We start from the raw sequence: 22,763 nt of genomic DNA, 5'->3' as shown, positions 1-22,763 counted from the left end.
CTATACCAGTCAAGCCTCAACAGTGGCATTTTTGTCAGAATCAGATGTTTGGGACAGGAGCACATAGTTCAAGTTGACATTCCACTGCAGTAGAGGGGATGGGATGCACTCTTGGAGGTGTCAATTATCATTGGATCTTTTCATTCCAACAAAGAGGACAAAAGATGTCTGATCAAGAAGTTAGCTACCCCTTAGCAACACTACCAAAACCTCTTATGCAAATTGTTCACCACATTTGATGAGCAATACCATTTGTAATCAGATGTTTTGGTCTTGATGCTTTAAAAAGGGCAAAGTCTGACACCACCACCACCCTCCCCAACCAAAACAGAATGCTCTGCCATTAAGAACTGTCCATCCACTACTTGTTCATTTAAGTGCAAGACTATGAGCATTCACACCTTTGGCCAATTATAAGTAACTGGAGTGATTTTCCTAAATTAGTTAATTCTACTGACCACAGCTGAGAAACACGTACCCCTTAATTCACACTTGTGGATTTAGAAGAATGGAGCTATATGACCACAGTGTCTACAGTCTGATAAGTGATTCATATTTCATTACTTCACATACAAACACTCTCCAACCTGCAACTAGATCATGCATACTGATTGGTAATCTGAAACTACTTAATCTAAATCTCCCAAGGCTAGCTGCCCACCTACTCGTGTATGACTGAAAACAAAAACAGAACAGGAAAGAACTTGTACTTACATAACATCGCCAGGTCATATTCTGCCCAGTGTTTTTTGAAGCATAGCAACTGAGGAGCCGCACTACTCTATCAGTTTGGATTTCACACAACCTTCTGAGCAGGGCATGAACCCAGAATCTTTTGGCTTAGATGTTAGGGGGTCACTGTGTCATAGGGGACACACACTAGCACATTTAAGATATATTCTACGTAAAAAAAACCCATTAATACATTAATGATTTTACTTGCTTCATTAAATGTTACACGTTGGCTGTGAAGTTCTTGCGGGTGATTAAATACACAATCCCTAACATGGATAGAGTTGTAGTCCTAACACAAAAGCATTCCTTATTAATATGTGTACTACTGGTTTCCACCAACTGATGGTGCTTCTATCCACAAAAAAAGCAGGATATATCCAATCAGAACCCCTACACTGTGGAAGCAAGTCATTTGGTCCATGTGGTCCACTGACCCTCTAAACAGCATCCCAGCATCCCATCCACACCCACCCCTTACCATATAACCAGGCATTTCCCATGGCTAATCCACCTAACCTACACATCCCTGAACACCATGGGCAATTTAGCCTGGCCAATCCACCTAACCTGCCAATCTTTGTACTGTGGGAGGAAAACCATACAGACACAGGGAAAATGTGCAAACTCAACACAGACAACTGCCAGAGGGTGGAATCGAACCCAGGTCATTGGTGCTGTGCTGTAACCACTGTGCCCCTGTAATCCAACAAATTTCTGCTCCACTGATGTTCCCTCAATCTTTATCGTGTCATTAAGGTGCTCTTGTGGCATTGTGTAAGCGTCCCTGCCTCTAGGCCAGGAAGCCCAGGTTCAGGACCCACCTGCTCCACAGATGCATTAGTAACATCTCTGAACAGGCTGATATAGAAAATATGAATGTGTCATTTACAGTGTTAGCAAGTTGCATTTAGTTGCTCAGTTAGGTTCCATCAGGGCCACTGGGCTCATGATTTCATGGCAGCTTGGGTCCAAACATGGATGAAAGAGCTGAACTCCAAAAGTGAGGTGAGAGCAACTGCCTCAACATCAACGTAGCATTCAAATGAGTGTGGCATTAAAGTCCCCTAGCAAAACTCAAAGTCAACAGGAATCAGAGAGGGAAAGATCTCTGCTGATCAGAGAGATATATGGCACAAAAGATGATTGTGGTTGTTGGAGGTCAGTCATCAGCTCCAGGCCATCTCTGCAGGATGTTCCTCAAGGTAGTGTCTCAGGCTCAACCATCTTTAGAAGCTTCATCAATGACCTTTACTCCATCATAGATCACTGATGACTTTACACAAAGTTCAGCACTATTTCTGACTCCTTAGATACTGAAGCAATCCATGTATACATTTACATTACAATATCCAGGCTTGGACTGATCAGTTGCAAGTCATATTTCCATCACACAATTATCAGTCAGTGATTAACTCCAAAAGACAGAATACAACCATGTCTGAAACCCCTATAAAACATTCCGGACCAGACTTTCTAATATTGTGACTATAACAGCAGGTAGGAGACTAGGAATTCTGCAGCAAATAACTTACCTCCAGTCTCACCAAAGCTTGTTCACCAACTGCAAGGCACAAGTCAGGAATATGATGGAATACCTTCCAATTATCTGGAAGAGCACAACTTCAACAACACTCAAGACTTTCAATATCATCCAGGACAAAGCAAAGCAATCTGTTTGATCAGCACCCCATTCACCATCTTCAATATTTGCTACCCCCTCCAAAGACACACAGTGGCAGTATTGTGCACCAAATACAAGACGCCTTACAGCACTCACATAGCCTCTTTTGCCAGCACCTCCAAACTCACAATCTCCATCACCTCGAAGGACAAGGGATAAGTACATACAGTAGATATATGTGAACACCATCACCCACAAGTTCCCTTTCAAGTGACACACCATCCTACTTCAATATATCACTGTTCCTTCAGTTCCTGGAATTCCCTCCCTAACCTGCGTGTCCACAGAGTACAGCAATTCAAGAAGGTAGCTCAACACCATCTCCTCCAGGACAATTCAGGCAACAAACACTGGACTTGTCAGTAACACCCATATCCCATGGGAGGACTTTAAAAATCCCAAAATACAAACGTTTCCAGTTTGCTGCAATACATTTGAGCACAAAGGATTGAAACTACACCAAAATATCTAATCATAAGTTGGATTGAGAAATTCTAGGAATAAGAGATAGAAGTCTATTTCAAAATGTTTCTGCGCTAAGCAACAAACCAGTAGGACTCAACTCACCAAAATTACTCTCGGCCAGAGAGTGGCCCAAATCCATAAATGAAAAAATTTTTCAGCGTATTAAATAAAAAAATTTAAACAAAGGATTGCATTGAAAGACTAAAATGCATCTAATTTGCTAAAGCATAGCTTTGTTACAAATCAATCTGTTCTATCTACTAGCTGCAGAGTCTTTATAAAGAAAGAGAAATAGAAGAGAGTGGGTCCAGCAGGATGATATCTTAAGTAATTGAAAATAAATGCTCAATTTTACATGGATTCTAGCTGATCAATGAGGCAAGGACAACATGGAGTATACCTCGCATTTCATCAAATATCATCATGGGATTTTTATGATCACCTGATGGAGAAAATATGGCCTTAGTTTAACATCTTACCTAAAAGATGCCATCTCTGTTACTGTGGCAAGTACTGCACTGAGTGGCAGCCAGTAGCAAAACAGCCAGCCAGAGGTCAGCAAAAGTGGAGGAGGGATGTGTGCAAAGGGGTTAATATAGAGAATATGAAGGGATTTAGGAGTCCTGCATATTTTCCTTGCCATATGACAGGACATGTAAAAGGAAATTGTTGGAAGAAGAAATGTAAACTGGTGGGTGCAACAGGAACACTTAAGGAGCCTTCAGAAAAGTCAGCACTTGTAAAGGAAATGGATTTAAACTAGCAAGATTGGTGCAATTGACAGGAATTTCCACAGGGTGTGCTGCCTGAGAAAGTGAGACTTAGAGAAAACACATATGTCAATGTTTTTAAACACAGAAGAAAGACAGGGATGTTAATAATTACAAGAGGTTTATAATTGAAGGGTAAATAATTTTGTCCAAAAACAAGCCTAAAAAGGTTATTATTGTGGGAGATACTGGTTCAGCTCAGAGCTTACTATTAGCGAAGGATTTGAATCTTTCCTCAGAAAGTTCATGGAATCATTCTATATTAACGTATGTTGAGAGAAAGTTTGTACCTTTCCCGTTACATCAGGTTTATTAAAGATTGTGCTCTGATAATGGGGTCATGTGCTGGAATTGCTCCTAAATTACCGATCCAAAATGTAGCTTTTATCTTGGAAAATAACCTCAGAGGTGGTATTCTGTTTTCAACAACTGGAATGGAGTGATCCAATTCTGAAACTGTTTCTGAGAACATATAGTCTGCCTATTTATAATCCAGTTGAGCAAAGGATTTGTTCAAGCAGACATGATGAATCTATATCAGTAAAAGGCAGTACAGAGTCCACACTAGAGGTGTAGAATTGCTAAGTTAGGTCTTTCAATCAAAGGCCAAAAACCAAAATTTGTCGTTGAAGGGTCAATGTCACTTGACACCTTACAGCAGTGTTGCTGGTATTGAGAGATGCAAACAATCTAGGCAGATCAGTATTTCCCAAAACACTGTTGAAAACCCCAAGGTGGTGTGTAAACTGCATGGGGAACTACACTTCGGAAAGCAGGTTCAAAATTAGGAATGTGGAAAGTTTGAATATTGCTTGGAACAAATTTCGTAAGGTACGCATGAAATGGGACTGGAACAAACTGAAAAATATTAGTGTGCAGAGATCAAATCTGAAAGAAAAACAATGTGTGTAGTGGAACATAAAAAGCATCTCAATAATCTGAAACAAGTACAAAAGGGACTTTGAATCAGGATAGAGACAGACGTGTTGGTATGCACAGAAGCCGTTCAGAATTTATTCTTTCAAAATGAAAAGGTACTCGATTGAGTTATGAAAAAAAACTTAAAGGTGAAACTGAAGCATTTTTTATGAGCTACAGAAGAGGCCAAAAAAATAATTGGCTCTAAATTATCTTGGTGATATGATGTTAGCGAGTTTTGAGAAGATTTGTAGCTCAGGTTGAGGTTCTGGAATGTGAGTTTGCTCGCTGAGCTGGAAGGTTAGTTTTCAGACGTTTCATCACCATTCTAGGTAACATCATCAGTGAGCCTCCAATGAAGCACTGGTGTTATGTCCCGCTTTCTATTTATGGGTTTAGGTTTCCTTGGGTTGGTGATGTAATTTCCTGCGTTGGTGATGTCATTTCCTGTTCTTTTTCTCAGGGGATAATAGATTCACTATCAAGTCAATGTGTTTGTTGATGGAGTTCCGGTTGGAATGCCATGCTTCTAGGAATTCTCGTGCGTGTCTCTGTTTGGCTTGTCCTAGGATGGATGTGTTGTCCCAATCAAAGTGGTGTCCTTCCTTATCTGTATGTAAGGATACTAGTGTTAGTGGGTCATGTCTTTTTGTGGCTAGTTGATGTTCATGTATCCTGGTGGCTAGCTTTCTGCCTGTTTGTCCAATGTAGTGTTTGTCACAGTTCTTGCAAGGTATTTTGTAGATGACGTTCGTTTTGCTTGTCGTCTGTATAGGGTCTTTTAAGTTCATTAGCTGCTGTTTTAGTGTGTTGGTGGGTTTGTGGGCTACCCTGATGCCAAGAGGTCCGAGTAATCTGGCAGTCATTTCAGAAATGTCTTTGATGTAGGGGAGAGTGGTTATGGTTTCTAGGCCCGTTATGTCTGTTTGTTTGGGTTTGTTGCTGAGAAATCGGCAGACTGTGTTCATTGGTACCCGTTTTTTTTGAATACGCTGTATAGGTGATTTTCTTCTGCTCTTTGTAGTTCCTCTGTGCTGCAGTATGTGGTGGCTCATTGAAATAATGTTCTAATGCAACTTCGTTTGTGGGTGTTGGGATGGTTGCTCCTGTAGTTCAGTATTTTATCCGTATGTGTTGTTTTCCTGTAGACGCTGGTTTGAAGTTCCCCATTGATATGATGTATAAATCATGCTAATATATTTGCTTTTGTCGGAGTTAAGGTTCACAGTTTTATAGGAGGAGTAGGAGTATACAGACTCATGTCAGAAGTGTTGATTTTTAGTTGTATTGCAGGAAAGGCAACTGAACTACACAAATTCTGTATAGTTAGAGTCCTTAGGGATTTCCTTCTGTGAGAAAAAGAAATCATGCAGAAATAAGCTGTACTGATGAAAAGGCAACTGAACTACAATAAGTCATTGAGTCCAACTTCGCAGGGCTCTTCAGAAACATCCACTCTTTTCCTCAACGGAGGATTCCCCGCTACTGTAGTTAACAGGGCCCTTAGCCAGACCTGACCATTTCTTATATATCTGCCCTCAACCTGCTCTTCCCAACCACAATACTGACAGGGTCCCCCAGTCCTCAACTTACACCCCACCAGCATCCACATCCAAAGGATGTGGAATTTCTGTCACCTCCAGTGGGAATGCCACAACCAGACACACATTCTCCTCCCCTCACCTCCCTTGTCAGCATTCCGCAGGGACTGTTCCCTTTCGGACTCCCTTATCTACTCCTCCTCCATTTCCAGACCTCCCTACACCCCACAGCACATTCCCATACAATCACAGAAGGTGTAACATCTGCCTATTTTCTCCTTCCCTATCCAAGGCCCCGGACACAACTTCCAGTGCAGTAATTTACCTGCACTTCTTTCAATCTACTCGCCATTCATAATGTGGTCTTCTCTACACTGGGCAAACAAAATACCGACTGGATGACCACTTTGCAGAATACCGATGTTCTATCTGTAAAAATGACCATGAGTTTCCAGACGCCTGCCACTTCAAGGCACCATGGCGTTCCCATGTCAACATCTCTGTTGCAAGCCTGCTGCAGTGTCCCAGTGCAAACTCAAAGAACAGCATCCCGTTTTCTGCTTGGGCATCCTGTAGACTTCAGGACTGAATATATTTTATAGCATGAACACCTCCTTTCATGTCTTTTACCACCCTCACAGCCCAGGTCCTATCATGACATGGCTTTCTTTCAGCACAGCCAAACCATTTTCTTCGTCCCCATCATCACCTACCTAACTTTTCCTGTTCCCTGGCTTACAATCAACAACTCTTTGTCTGCCTACCTAACTTAGTTTCCTGTCTCTCTCTCTCGGCTCCATCTCTATCTATCTGCTCATAAAAGGGACCTCAAAGTCAACAATGGTCCCTGATCTACTAAGGCTATCGGGCTGACCACCCTTCCCTACTGCAGGGAAACCTGGACTGTTTACCAAGGGTCACATTAAGATCTTTGAGAGACTTCACCAGGGGTGCTCACATCGAATTCTGGGAGGGCCGTCAGCGTGATGCAGAATGAAACCTCCCTAAGCAGGCTCTCTTCTCCAAGCTCTCTCTTGGCCAACATTCAGAGGGTAGACACAGGATAATGCTCAAGATCACCTTAGAGTATGGAGACATTGACACCACTACCTGTGAGGAAAGTGGTGCTGACTGTTCAGCAAGGTACTCCCATCCATCAAGGCATGGGCCAACTGCAAAGTGGAATGGCAGTGGCAGAGAAAGGAGAAGGAAGCCAACCCAGTGCTGTGAGTTCCACTTCCCTGTGCAGCAACATGCTTCTGCTGTGTAAAACTTTGTGGATCCAAAATCGGGCTTCTCAGTCATCTGGTCTGACAGACGTCATTCTGAATTCTAAAGGAGCATTGATACATTCACTGTAGAATATATTACTATTTTAACTTGTATAGTATTGTTTTTGCAGCACGGTTTGGTGGTCTGGTCTGTGATTACAACACTGAATTATTTGAGATGCAGTGATCGTGTCAGAGGCAAACATGCAATTGTTTAGTTGTGACCTTGTCAGTGTGTGGAAACCTGATTTTGGTGATGGCTTTATGTATAGAAGTGCATGTCAGTTATTTTATCAAAACAGCATTAAAATACTCCTCCTTTTGCCCGATGTCTTCTAAGAATTTAGATTAGATTAGATTAGACTACCTACAGTGTGGAAACAGGCTCTTCGGCCCAACAAGTCCACACCGCCCCTTGATATATCCCACCCAGGCCCATCTCTCCTAGCCAACCTCAGCTGCACTCACTCTTAGATGCTTTGGCAATCAAAAAGGTCAATGAACCTGTCTTGAACAGACTGCTGTACATACTATCAAGCCCTGCCAGTCCCAACTGAATGGCAACACATGAAATGAAATCACCAGGTCAATTCCAACTTTTTGAATTCATCATGCTATACTTCTCACCTTTGCATCACCCTCCTTCTTCAGTTGCTCTTGCAAGCTGTTATTCACCTCTTCAAGGTTGTCCAGGTACTGGATCTTTTCTTGCATTCTGGTTTCAAGCTGAAAACACATGCAGTTTGTTTTTATTAAACAGCTAGAATGTTCACGCATGTGTTCAAATTTCCTCCTGTGCTTTCCATTAGTAAGAAGCGGAAGATATAAAGGGAAATATGACGAATACGATAGTGGCCTTTAACAGACATTTAGACAAGCACCTACGCGAGGAATGGAGGGATATGGACCAGAAGTAGGTAGAAGGATTAATTTAATTTGGTGTCATGTTCAGCACAACATCTTGGGCCAAAGGCACCATTCTTGTGCTGTAGTGTTCTATGAAAAGGGGAATTGAAATTAGGAGTATCAATATCAATATCTACTTGTGGTTTAATATCTTTAATGAATATTTTTCCCAATTCACAGCACTGTCCTGTTGCTTGAGACAAGGTTGCAGCATGTTTTGAAGAGCACACTATCCCAATAACATGCTTTCAACCACGAAACTGTGAACAGTTGCAGATCACACCGAAGACAATTGACAGCAAAGTGCATGCTGTTTAATCATGGTTTGTAGTTGATGGTGCTGACCAGCCGATCAACCAGGCATAGAATCATAGAGACAGAGTTGTACAGCATGGAGTCAGACCCTTCAGTCCAACTCACATGCCAAAATCTGAAATTAATTTATTCCTATTTACCAGCATTTGACCCCGTATCCCTCAAACCCTTCCTACTCACGTACCATCAAGATGCCTTTTAAATGCTGTAATTGTACCACCCTTCACCATTTCCTCTAGCAGCTCATTCCATACACTCTTCACCTTCTGTGAGAAAGAGTTGCCCTAATCATTCCCCTCTCACCTTAAATCTATGCCCTCTAGTTTTAGACTCCCCTACTCTGGGAAAAAGGCCTTGGCAATTCATCCTATCCATGGCCCTCATGATTTTATAAACTTCTATCAGGTCACCCTTCAGTCTCCGATTCTCCAGGGAGAATAGCCCCAGCCTATTTGGTACAGATGCTATAGGTAGGCTAGAAGACACTGGTGAGGCCACATTGGAGTACTGTGTGCAGTTCTAGTTGCCCTACTGTAGAAAGGATATTATTAAACTAGAAAGAGTGCAGAAAAGATTTACTAGGATGCTACCAGAGTCGGAAAATTGCAGTTATACGGAGAAGTTGGATAGGCTGGGACTATTTCTTCTGGAGCAAGTTAGGGCTGTTTTCATGCCGTAGACCTCTGACTCTATTCAGCATCTCCCTATAGCTCAAATCTTTCAACCCCAGCAACATTCTTGTAGATCTTTTCCGCATCCCTTTCAAATTTAACAACATCCTTGGAGATGGAGATCAAAACTGAATGCAGTACTCTAAAGGTGGTCTAACCTATGTTCTGTACAGCTGCAACACGACCTCCCAACCCCTATACTCAATCTAAAAACCAATAAGGGCAAGCGTGCCACTGCCTTCTTCACTACCCTGTCTACCTGTGACCACACCTTCAAGGTGCCTATTTTTGGCAACACTCCCCAGGACCCTACCATTAACTATACAAGTCCGACCATGATATACTTTTCTAAAATGCAATGCCTCACATTTATCTAAATCAAACTTTATCTGCCACTCCTCAGCCAGTCTGACCAAGTCTTTTCTTACAATCCATTCAAACCATTGGAAAAATGCCCTTTCCACCATTTGGAGCCAGAAACTTGGACTGTGTGTTTGTATATCATTTCCTACCTGCTCCTGTCTCTATGTTGCACATAAACATTTAAAATACCACTTCAATTTATTTGCTAAAATTAATATATTTCCAAACACACTGATGTTGACAAATTCTCTGTTTCAAGGTAAGATTTCCAATCCATTGAGACGCAATATTTTTCCTTGGCGTATTCCAAATAACTGAGTCCTTTTTCGGACTAAAATCTGCTTTTTCTTTCTGTTCTGTTATTTATGTCAGCAATGTATTCCACGCACTGACCACCTTTCTTAGTAAAACAAAATGTTTCTTTTGCATTTCCTCACTTTCTCTGTTTTCTTAAATTTAACTGCTTCTCTTTAACTTCTGTAGTCCAAACAAAAAGTTTCCTTCCATCAGTTGAGCTTGAACTTCTTTTTGATCTAAATAGATCATACCCTCTACTTCCCAACAGATGGCACTGTGACGAGCTGATCACTCAGATCAGCCTCCTCAACAGCTGCGCCACTGGCAGTGCACAAAGTTCACAAGCAAGTCAAAGACAAACAAAACCAACTTTTACGATTCCTCAACCATTATAGCGTTAGGCATTCTCATGACAGTTAATTGTCCAAAGACAACAGCAGAGAAACCATGGACAAAAACAATCCCTCACCTGATCTTTATCTGCTTTCACTCTCTCCAATTCAGTCTTTAAACTGGAGTAAGATGCTGAAAGGCAAAAGATTAAGGGGAGATTGTTTAGTCCAACATCTCTAAGTGACAAAGATCGGCAGATTTTACTGTTAAGGTTGTACAGCAGCAACGTGTTAAACTAAGCAGCATGTGAACAAAAGGATGAAGAATGTAACTGTGCAAGTGTAACAAACAGAGCTCTCCCATCACCTGTCAATCGAAAAGGCAGGCTACTGTTGCAATCCATCCTGAGGCTGAAGGCAAGACCTGAAAGAATAGCGTTTTTTTCACTTTTCAGCTGCTGGCAGAGCTGATAATGAATATCCAGTGCCCGTTTTTATTAGAGATGTTCAGCTTCAGAAAAGTTTATTCACTTAAATATCATTCCTTATTCGTCTGATAAAAGTTAACTGGCAGAACAGAATGAAATTGAGTTGTCTCAGTCACATGTGCATGGGGGTGTTGGTGGGTGTGTCTCTTTGGATGTGAGGGCTAGATATTGGCATGGGTGGGGGTGCGGGTTTGTGTGGGATCTACACGTGCGTGCGTATGGGGGGTCTGGGGTGTTTTAGGGTGTGGGTGAGTGTGTGTATATGTAGGGAGGTGTTTGTGGGTATTGTGTGAGGAGGCATAAAGAAGTGGGTAGGATCACAGGGTTGTGAGGCTGTGTGGGTTGGCCATAGCGTGTGTGCATGGGGTGCGTGTGCATATGTTTGGGGGGGGATGTGAGGGGGGTACGTTGGCAGCAGTGCTGGTGATGCTCACCTTTCTAATACTGACATTTATAGTCAGATTTTTTTAAAATGACGAATATATCAGCAAACTGGGTTGGGAACTGTCAATATATCCAGTTTAAATCATTTCCTTCTTTATCGATGAGTTAATCTTAAATTCAGGTACTTTTAAAACAAACCCCAACAGCTCTATACTATCTCTAGGAATTGTACAGAAGGGCCACACAGTCAATGCTCCCTTGGAGTTGTAAACAGAGATTTATGGAAAGGCAGATAAATAGTCAGGAAGTGTCAGATTAATACAGAGAAGTTAGAGATTACATTTTTTGGGAGAAAGGATAGGGATATGCTATACAGGCTTATTACACAGTTCTAAAGCATCTGCAGGAATATAGGCATCTGGGTTCAGGTGTAAAGATCTGTAAAGGTGGTAGGAAACGTTGAGTAGTCAGCAAAGCAAATGAGAACTTGGACTTCATAAACAGAGCGTTTGAGCGCAAAAGCAGGAAAGGTTTTATAAAACTCTAGTTGGATCACACCTACTATTGCATCCAGTTCTTGATTCTCAATTTCAGAAAGGAGGATGGCAAGGAGGCCTTGAAGTTACAGTTGCGATTTATCAGAAAGATTCAAGGGAGATTTTAATTACCAGGTTAGATTGGAGAAGCTGGGTTTGTTCGACAAGTAACAAAAGGGACCAAGGGGAGATTTGATTCAGCTACACAACAGGGTTAGTTTATACTAATCTGGCAAGAAGAATTAGTACTAAAAGGAAACATGAAGTGAGGAGAAACAAGAAGCAAAGTGGAGTGGGTGAAACAAATAGCACAAGCAAAGATTACTTCAAACATACGAGGGGTCAGACATCAGGCAAATGCAAAGCAGTTTGAGATGGGCTGTGGGCTTCATGCTGCTAGATTCCTAATATTCACTGAACAGGTTAATGTCTCATCAGGAACAGGCACCTCCAACAATGCAACTCTCTCTATCCTGTAATGGATATCAACCTAGATTAATGGTCGTCTTAAATTAGGGGCTTATTCAGAAGCTGGAATGCCATCATTAAATAAAGTTGAAGTGTCTACGCTAGCACATTATTCTAGAACAAATTCTACTGAGGTTATTCTATGGCTTTACAATATAGTTGCCAGACCATATTCGAGTACAGGTTATAAGGTAAAAAAGAAACTGTAAAAAGACATGTATAGATGGGAAAGAAGAAGGGAAGTGCAAAAAAAAAGTCTTTGAAACCAAAAATAAAAATTGTTGAACGAAGATACAGCCCGAATTAGAATTAAAGTCAGTGGGACTAGAGGAGTGAATCTTAATCTAGTAAGTGGGCTCAGGAGAATAGTTTTCTAAAGCACACGACCCTGGTTTTCGAGTGTAAGCAACCCGGAATCTCAATCTTGGCTAAATGGCCTCCCTGCTGAATTAGTGATGGATTGTAATCTATAGCTCTAAGCGTTTCTGGTACATCCAGGTACCAATGCCACATCTGTCAGCAAGAAGAATCAAAAAGGGTGAAACTGATTTTATGAACCTGGGCAGCAGCAACTGGATGGTCCCAAGATGCAGACTGAACATAGCAGAATCTAGTGGAACGCAAATTTTGGCTCAGCCAGGCATGCTTCAAATGTGACTAATGTTTGGGGGCTAGAAGGTGTTGGCTGTGGTTACAGATTAGCATGCCAAAGCAATACACAGATGATGTGAAGCCGACAGATTGGCTGATTTCCTGGCTTCTCATCTTGGCATTATTTGTTTTTAAGTAATAGAAGAGTTTACTAAGCCTATGAAGCTCTCACTTCCCATTTTTGTGCTTGATGTCAGATTGAGTTTACTGGTGAGATGGAGAGTATTTGTACTGAAGCATTCAAAGCACCAGGTGCAGTGAGCACTTGGGTATGACCTCAGTGGGGAGGAGGCACAGTTATAAACTGCAGCAACCTGTCAGCATGGGATGGAATACGGACAAGCCCAGCCCAGCCCAGGAGTGCAGCAGGTCAGAGTCATGGAAGGTACCCAAATGTGGAGGGTTTTAACAGGAAAATGCACGTTCATCATGACAATCAAGAGAAGTTAAAGTGGTTCTCCCAGCTAACCATGAACCAAATGGTTACAGGTTCATTAATACTGAACAATACAAATTAGATAGACATTAAATCAGAGTGAGGTGCTGCAATTTCTGTACAGTAGAATTTGATCTAAATTAGTTTTATAATAACATTGACTTTTTAAACCAACATTTAATGCCAACTACCCTGGAAAATTACATAAGTTCCTAAAGCTAAATTACTATGACTTTGAGAGGCCAGTCAGCCTATTTGAAAACTAGTATTGTTTGCAATGTCACAGTCATTTCTATCACATGCAATCGCAGGGACTAACAAAATCAAAAGCTTCCACAAAGTAAACCAATTTAGTTCCTGATCAAACAGGATGCACTGTTCTTAGCAAATAAAATGATAGAGCTGCCAGCATATTTGAACTACAGCCAGTTGATATTGTCATAAATCGAATGTTGTTTTGATGATAATTAATGGGAAGATGTTACATTTAACTACCCATGTCATGTAACATGCTAAGCAGAGGGAAAACTCTGCTAATTTGCTCCCACATGCCTATCAAACTTGCCCTGAACTCAGCCAGTCATAACTGTAAAAGTACTTGGGAGGTATCTGATCTCTGTTGTGACCTCTTAAAGGCAACATGACCAGAACAGCAGTTTGTGACCTCTAGACATATACTGTAAAACTAAGTTGTGCAAGCACTCATGAATCACTAATCAAAAGGGAGCAACACTTTCATTGTGACATGACTTTAGATTACTATCTGATCTTTATGCCAATCTATTTCACTGCTTTATTCCAACTTTCAATTGCAATCGTTCCAAAAATAAAGTAACCAGAAAGGAAACTACTGCTAAGTAAACCAATCTACCTGGTAGGACAATGAGAGATCAAGAGCGAGATCAAGCATTGCTGGATAAAAATGATAACTCTTTTCAAACTTTTCCTATTGCTCTCATCAGGAGAATTTGAAGAACATGAATTTAAGGAGAAAATAAAAAGAATATTTATACCTCATGAGAGGAGAGTACTGATTAATTGGCAATTAAACTCTGATCGGTCGAGGCATTGCTATGGAAAATGCACCAATTAATGACAGTGGATTTAACAGCCAAGGTTTTGTTTAAATTTTAAACCAGGTAGGTTGATTTTGATCGGTCATGACATTGAAACAAGAAATGAAATGGTAAGTGGCTATCACTTATTTTGTTAAGTTGAAACAGGCACAGTGTGTGTACTGCTTGCCAACTACAGTGCCCTATGTTATTAGCACATCTAGCTTTCAGTGTACACAAGAGCGCTACACTACAAGCCGAACTAACAATCCTAAATTGGCTATCAGTGCAATAATTCTCCCACTCAGGGTTATCCAGCAAATGCCATCCAATTGCAGAATCATATCTAACTTGAACACGTGGCCTGGTCGAGATACCCTGATCTTATCAGCATAGCCATTATTCTACAGGACAGCTTTGATGCTTCCCAATTTCATCAAGTTTTCATCATCTCAGGGTCTATGTATGAGGTTGCTGATAAGGCCAATCTTCTAGTACATAGAACTGTAGCAATCCCAAAGTGTATAACAAAAGCAGATACGCAGTAAGGAGTAGTAGAGGATCCTGACTGATTTCTCATTGATTCTTCCATTTCAAATGTGAATTTGATGCAGGTTAGACATGCAAGAATTACCTTTTATACAGCTGTGGATTCAAATATAAACATGCATACTAGAAATATGCAAGGGGTAGGAGAAATGCAGTGTGGAATGAACTGGAAAATATGTTTACTACTGCACAGGTCCCTATGGTTTTTCGAATAGACAACGTGTACACTCATTGTATCAGTGATAATGGGAACTGCAGATGCTGGAGAATCCAAGATAAAGTGTGGAGCTGGATGAACACGGCAGGCCAAGCAGCATCTCAGGAGCACAAAAGCTGACATTTCAGGCCTAGACCCTTCATCAGAGAGGGGGATGGGGAGAGGGTTCTGGAATAAATAGGGAGAGAGGGGGAGGCAGACCGAAGATGGAGAGAAAAGAAGATAGGTGGAGAGGTGGGGAGGTGTGGAGGGGATAGGTCAGTCAAGCGAAGACGGACAGGTCAAGGAGGCGGGATGAGGTAGTAGGTAGGAAATGGAGGTGCGGCTTGAGGTGGGAGGAAGGGATGGGTGAGAGGAAGAACAGGTTAGGGAAGCGGAGACAGGCTGGGCTGGTTTTGGGATGCAGTGGGGGAAGGGGAGATTTTGAAGCTTCTGAAGTCCACATTGATACCATTGGGCTGCAGGGTTCCCAAGCGGAATATGAGTTGCTGTTCCTGCAACCTTCGGGTGGCATCATTGTGGCACTGCAGGAGGCCCATGATGGACATGTCGTCTGAGGAATGGGAGGGGGAGTTAAAATGGTTCGCAACTGGGAGGTGCAGTTGTTTATTGCAAACCGAGCGGATGTGTTCTGCAAAGCGGTCCCCAAGCCTCCGCTTGGTTTCCCTAATGTAGAGGAAGCCACACTGGGTACAATGGATACAGTATGCTACACTGGCAGATGTGCAGGTGAACATCTGCTTAATATGGAAAGTCATCTTGGGGCCTAGGATAGGGGTGAGGGAGGTGGTGTGGGGGCAAGTGTAGCATTTCCTGCGGTTGCAGGGGAAGGTGCCAGGTGTGGTGGGGTTGGAGGGGAGTGTGGAGTGGACAAGGGAGTCACGGAGAGAGTGGTCTCTCCGGAAGGCAGACGAAGGTGGGAGTGGAAAAATGGCTTGGGTGGTGGGGTCGGATTGTAGATGGCGCAAGTGTCGGAGGATGATGCGTTGTATCCGGAGGTTGGTAGGGTGGTGTGAGAGAACGAGGGGGATCGTCTTGGGGCGGTTGTGGCAGGGGCGGGGTGTGAGGGACGTGTTGCGGAAAATGTGGGAGACTCGGTCAAAGGTATTCTCGACCACTGTGGGGGGAAAGTTGCAGTCCTTGAAGAACGTGGACATCTGGGATGTGCGGGAGTGGAATGCCTCATCGTGGGAGCAGATGCGGAGGAATTGGGAATAGGGGATGGAATTTTTGCAGGAGGGTGGGTGGGAGGAGGTGTATTCTAGGTAGCTGTGGGAGTCAGTGGACTTGAAATGGACATCAGTTTCTAGCTGGTTACCTGAGATGGAGACTGAGAGGTCCAGGAAGGTGAGGGATGTGTTGGAGATGGCCCAGGTGAACTTGAGGTTGGGGTGGAAGGTGTTGGTGAAGTGGATGAACTGTTTGAGCTCCTCTGGGGAGCAACAGGCGGCGCCGATACAGTCATCAATGTAACGGAAGGAGAAGTGGGGTTTGGGGCCTGTATAGGTGCGGAAGAGGGACTGTTCCACGTAACCTACAAAGACGCAGGCATAGCTTGGGCCCATGTGGGTACCCATGGCTTTGTCTGTAGGAAGTGGGAGGAATCGAAAGAGAAGTTGTTGAGGGTGAGGACACGTTCGGCTAGGTGGATGATTGTGTCGGTGGAGGGGGATTGGTTGGGCCTGCGGGACAGGAAGAAGCGGAGGGCCTTGAGGCCATCTGCATGAGGAATACAGGTGTATAGGGACTGGATGTCCATGGTGAAAATGAGGTTTTGGGGGCCAGGAAATTGAAAGTTCTGGAGGAGGTGGAGGGCGTTGGTGGTGTCACAGACGTAGGTAGGGAGTTCCTGGACCAAAGGGGATAAAATGGAGTCCAGATAGGTGGAGATGAGTTCGGTGGGGCAGGAACAGGCTGAGACAATGGGTCAACCAGGGCAGGCAGGTTTGTGCATTTTGGGAAGGAGATAGAAACGGGCCGTGCGGGTTTGGGGAACCATAAGGTTGAAGGCTGCTGGTGGGAGGCCCCTGAGGTGATGAGGTCATGGATGGTGTTGGAGGTGATGGTTTGGTGCTCAGGGGTGGGGTCACGATCAAGGGGCAGTAGGAGGTGGTGTCGGAGAGTTGGCGTTTGGCCTCGGCGATGTAGAGGTCACTGCGCCTCCCTTGTCTGCAGGTTTGATGGTGAGGTTGGGGTTGGAGCGGAGGGCTGCCCGTTCTGCAGGCGAGAGGTTGGAGTGGGTGAGACGGGTGGAAGGTGCCTGTTTGAACTGGATTGTCCTGAGAAATGAACCAACAAATGACTGTGCCCTGACCAATCAGAGTTAACTTGCCTGGTTCATATTTAAGCAAAGCCTAAGAGTTCACAGTTAATCATGATTAATTGGTCCATTCTTCTTTGCAATGCATCCACAAGAGTGTAATTGCCGACCAGTCAGCATTCTCCACTCATGCAGTATAAATGTTGGTTTTCCCCTTGAATTAGTAGTCTTGTGAATTATCCTGATGAGTGCACAATCAAACAGTTCAACACAAAAAAAAAATGTAAGCGATATTTAGGTTCGGTACTACCAGATTACAGGTGTAGTGTTGAATGGGTCAATTTTTAAACTTATGATCATATTAGTCGATAAAATATTCTATTTTAACTTCAAAAGTAGTTTTATGGAACAACAGTATACATGATGAATCATGTATCTTGTTCAGGCATGGAAGCAACAAGACATTGTCAACTTTGAAGATGAACTAATTAAGTAACGGCAAAGATTGCGGTACACAATCCTGAAAATTTCAGGAAGGAAGTGACAACAAGCAAGCGTGAATAACCGCAGCAAGGGACCAGACTTCAGCATCATGAGGACTTGGAGACGATCAGTGTAGAATAGTGCCTGTGAAGTTTAGAATGAGTGAGACATTCAATTAAGCACTTCACATTGTATCAATGAGAACATGGAAAAGAAGAAAGGTAACAAATGAGAAGGCTTGAAGACTAAAAGGATTGCCTATGTGTACAAATTTAACATCCAATGGGGTATTTTCTGGTCTTTTAATTCACTTTTGAGCTGTTTGAGCACTATACTTTTATAATGACAATGGCAGTGTGACCTTCTTGGGTTTTGCACATTGTCATGTAACCTGTTAACTCTTGTTAGTGAGCCAGCTAAGCAAATCTCCAGCAGGCAAAATTAATTAACAGGTAAAATTTAAGACAGTATTCACAGGCTTCATACCTTCCGAGATGTCTAGGAGTTGAGAAAGCCAATAATAAGGAACAGATACAAAAATAAATTAGAGACAGAAACACAAAATAACAAGATTATACAAGTTTAACAAAGACGTTTCTTCAAGGCTGTTTAATATTTAATCCATTTCCTATTCTAAGACATAGAAGAGATTCTTATCCAGAACCTAAATAGAAGTTGCTGGAAAAGCTCTGGCAGCATCTGTGGAATGAAAATCAGAGTTAACGTTTCGGGTCCGGTGAGGTAGCTAGGAAAATGTCGGTTTATATGCACAAAATAGGGAGGAGGATAGGGTACAGAGGAAATGAAAGGATAGAGTCCGAAAAGAGAAAAGAGCAGTTGGATAGTCAAAGGCGTTGATAATGATCTGGCTGGGAGGATGAATAGTTGTTAATGGGATCTGTTACTGACTAACACTAGGTGGTGTGTAATGGCAGGCTATGTGATAATGAGGTTGGTGCGTGGGGGTAGGAGGCCAGGTCATGGGAGAATTTAGGCCCTAAAATTATTAAACCTGAAAAGTGTGAGGTGATTCATTTTGGTTGGCAAACATGAAAGCGGAATACAGGGTTAACAGAAAGATTCTTGGCAATGTGGAGGAGCAGAGGGATCTTGGGGTTCACGTTCACAGTTCCCTGAAAGCTGCCACCCAGGTGGATAGAGTTGTTAAGAAGGCATATGATGTGTGAGCTTTCATTAATAAAGGGATCGAGTTCAAGAGCCGTGAAGTTATGCTCCAGCTGTACAAAAGCCTGGTTCGGCCACATCTGGAGGATTGTGTCCAGTTCTGGTCACCTCATTACAGGAGAGATGTGGACACGTTGGAAAAGGTGCAGAGGAGATTTACCAGGATGTTGCCTGGATTGGAGGGAAGGTTTACGAGGAAACGCTGAGAGCACTAGGGTTTTTCTCTTTAGAATGGCGAAGGATGAGAGGTGACTTGACAGGTGTACAAAATGATCAGAGATATAGATTGGATATAGATACAGAGTGGACAGCCAGAGTCTTTTTCCTTGGGTGGAGGTAGCTGTTATAAGGGAGCATAGTTTTAAAAGTGAGTGGAGGTAGATATAGGACAGATGTCAGAGGTAGGTTCTTTACTCAGAGAGTGGTAGGGGCGTGAAATGCATTGCCAGAGAGGGTAGTGGAGTCGGCCTCATTAGCAGCATTTAAGCGGCTATTAGATAGGCATATGGATGATAGTATAAGGTCAGGGTGGAGATTAGATAGACCTTAGGATTAGGGTAAAAGTTTGGCACAACATCGTGGGCCAAAGGGCCTGTACTGTGCTGTACCATTCTTTGTTCTATGTTCTAACTTGATATCAAGTCCAGATGGCTGCAGGGTCCCCAAGTGGAAAATGAGGTGTTGTTCCTCCAGCTTATGTTGAGCTTCGCTGCAACACTGCAGCAAGCCAGAGACAGAGACATTGGCCAGGGAACAGGGTGGTGTGTTAAAGTGGCAGGCAACAGGTGGGTCAGGGTCTTTATGAGCACATGTTCTGCGAAACAGTCAGTTTATGCTTTGTTTCCCCAATGTAGAGGAGACCACATTGTGCACAGTGAACGCAGTAGACTAGATTCTGGGAAGTGCAGGTGAAATGATGCTTCACCTGGAAAGTATGTTCGGGGCCTTGGATACTGGGGATGGAGGAGTGAATAGGCAGGTGTTGCACCTTCGCCGGTTGCAGGGTAAGGTGCCGTGGGATTAGAGGGTGGTGTTGGGGGTGAAGAAAGAGTAGTCCAGGGTGTCCCGGAGGGAACAGCCCCTTCAGAAGGCAGACAAGGCAGGGGAAGGGAGTGTGTCTAGTCGTGGCATCTTGCTGGAAGTAGCAGAAATGGCATCTGACAATCTTCTGGGTGTGGATGCTGGAGTAGATGAGGACAAGGGGAATCCTATTGCTGTTGTGAGAGGGGACAGAAGGCATGAGAGCGAAGTGCAGGACATGGTTCGGACCTGGCTGAGGGCCCTGTTGATAACGGTGCTGGTGAATTCTTGGTTGAGGAAGAAGGTGGACATTGCAGAGGCTCCCTTGTCAAAGTTGGCCTCATCTGAACATATGTGACAGAGATAGAGGAACTGAGAGAATGGGATGGAGTCTTTACAGGAAGCAAGGTATGAGGATGTACAGTCCAGGTAGCTGTGGGAGTCAGTGGGGTTATAGTGGATATTACTGGCCAATCTATCCCCAGATATGGAAACAGAGATGTCGAGGAAGGGAAGGGAGGAGCCAGAGATAGACCTGGCGAGAGTGAGGGTAGGTGGAAATTGGAAGCAAAAAAAAATTGATGAACTTTTCCAATTTTGGATGAGAGGAAAGTGGCACAGATAATATCATCGATATATCAAAGAAAGACTTGTGGGTGGGAGCCAGGAATAGGACTGAAACTTATCCTGCTTTTTTTTAAAGAATTCCTTTTATATGTAACATTCCATTGGGCTCTCTAATCTGTACAGATTTGTCTAAAATCAATGAAATGTTTCAATTTTTCAGGCCTCAAGACAGCACTCTACTTACTATTCCCCATTTCTAACTGGTCTCTTGCCAAAATGGCACATCATGCGGCCAGTCAGAGCTTGGTGAGGAGGCCCTAGCTGACAGAGCGGAAGCAAGAGAGGCAGTGGGCGATGCAGAGGGTAGGGAAAGAATGTTATCTCCTGTGGGTCTCTGCTGACTTCCATCTTGCTTTTAAAGTTGAACGTACAAGGACTTTCCAAATTCATGTTGTGACAGAATCCATTACCAATGCCACTCCATCCCTTCCTCCATCTCTCCTGAAAATATTGTGGCCAATAATAGTGACTTCTCAGACTTGTTAAAACCTAAAACACCTCTCAATGATAAGCGACTCCTCAAACATCAAATAGTTTCAAATTCTCCAGTTGTTTTCAATTGTGCCCTCTGGTACTGCAGCCAATCAATGAAATATTGGCATGTCATGTTCAATGTTTCCCCAGCACCACCGTCTTTTCAAAGTTGCCCTTTATCCAGACATGCCAACTTGCCTCCATGCAAAGAAACTGCAAGTCAAATTTTTTTTAACCTTGGTGAAATACGTACTGCCTGCATTAAACAAGGCAAAACACACACAATACAAAATTGCACTATTTTTTGCAGAGAGACCTGACCTAGCAAATGATAGCTGCAATTTGGTGGAGCAATGTGCGAAACCAAACTGAGACACAAATCTTGCTGAGCCAATCACTTGTTCCTCCTTTTGACTAGTGACTCTAACTGCACACAGACATTTCACTCTGCAGCACCAGATAAAATCAACCAACCTAACTCTAGCTCTGCGTCCACAGCAGCAGGCCATGTTAGGTGACCTAAGCTGAGTGAGCAAAAATCACTCCATCACCTGAGTTATCCTATGTTGTGGTAATGTTTCATCACTAAACCACATCTTGTGAAAAACCACCTTAAGTATGCAGCACCAGACTCTATGGTCATATTAACCTGCTCCCATAACTGAACATAATTCCTGACAATCTGACATGCCCATCCTAGGCCTCCTGCAGTGGCACAATGATGCCACCCGAAGGTTGCAGGAGCAGCAACTCCTATTCCGCTTGGGAACCCTGCAGCCCAATGGTATCAATGTGGATTTTACAAGCTTCAAAATCTCCCCTCCCCCCACTGCATCCCAAAACCAGCCCAGCTCGTCCCCTCCTCCCTAACCTGTCCTTCCTCTCACCTATCCCCTCCTCCCACCTCAAGCCGCACCTCCATTCCCTACCTCCTAACCTCATCCCGTCCCCTTGACCTGTCCATTCTCCCCGGACTGACCGGATTCTCCAGCATCTGCAGTTCCCATTATCTCACAATATGAAATATATCAATATATTTCTATACTATACTAAGAATGTGTTAGGGAACTAGTAAACCAGAGACCTTGTTTAGTGATCTAGATACAAGAGTTCAAATCTCAGAATTGTGGGACATTTAAATCCAGCTACGTTGGAATGCCATTACTGTAATGGTAGCAATTCAACTGCCAGGCTGTCACAAAAACTAAGCAGAATCTCTATTGTCCTTTAGGGAACAAAATCTGCTGTCCTTATCCAATCACACTACTTGTGACTCAAGACCACTCAGATCGACTCTCATCTTGCCTCTAAAATGGCCTAGCAAACAAATGTCTCAAAGGCAATCAAGATTGCACAGTTTAACACTTATTTCCCCCAGGAGAAATCTTTCATAAATGTGACTTAAGTACATAAACACTTCAAGTTTTCAACTGTTGTACAATAAAATGTTTATTTAAAACTGAGAAATCTAGGTAAAAGATTAATGCTTTTTTCCGAAAATAATATTACGAGAAAAGAAATCTACATGTTATTTGACAGCATTTAAGATTAAGCAATTGCCAAACCCACACTTTCTTTTGTAGGCACTGCTGCATTAGTTTACCATGGACTTAAAGATCCATCCACAAAATATGGAACCACTGATTTAACAGAAACTGCAAATGC

At 43.0% G+C, this 22,763-nt stretch overlaps 1 protein-coding gene across 4 annotated transcripts in view; it reads right to left on the bottom strand.

Annotated features, from left to right (window-relative positions):
* Positions 1-22,763, bottom strand: part of rabep1 (rabaptin, RAB GTPase binding effector protein 1) — a 120,137-nt gene that overhangs the window by 2,488 nt on the left and 94,886 nt on the right. For all 4 annotated transcript variants that reach the window (XM_059655538.1, XM_059655537.1, XM_059655534.1 and 1 more), the window contains 2 exons: positions 10,403-10,458; positions 8,009-8,107 (listed from right to left, as the gene is read on the bottom strand). In XM_059655538.1, the coding sequence (XP_059511521.1) occupies positions 8,009-8,107; positions 10,403-10,458 (155 nt within the window). The remainder of the gene's footprint in view (positions 1-8,008; positions 8,108-10,402; positions 10,459-22,763) is intronic.

The sequence above is a fragment of the Stegostoma tigrinum genome, chromosome 27, assembly GCF_030684315.1.
Source record: "Stegostoma tigrinum isolate sSteTig4 chromosome 27, sSteTig4.hap1, whole genome shotgun sequence".
Classification (NCBI taxonomy): Eukaryota; Metazoa; Chordata; class Chondrichthyes; order Orectolobiformes; family Stegostomatidae; genus Stegostoma; species Stegostoma tigrinum.
Note: the sequence above shows the minus strand (reverse complement) of the source record. Positions and strands in the feature narration are given on the sequence as shown.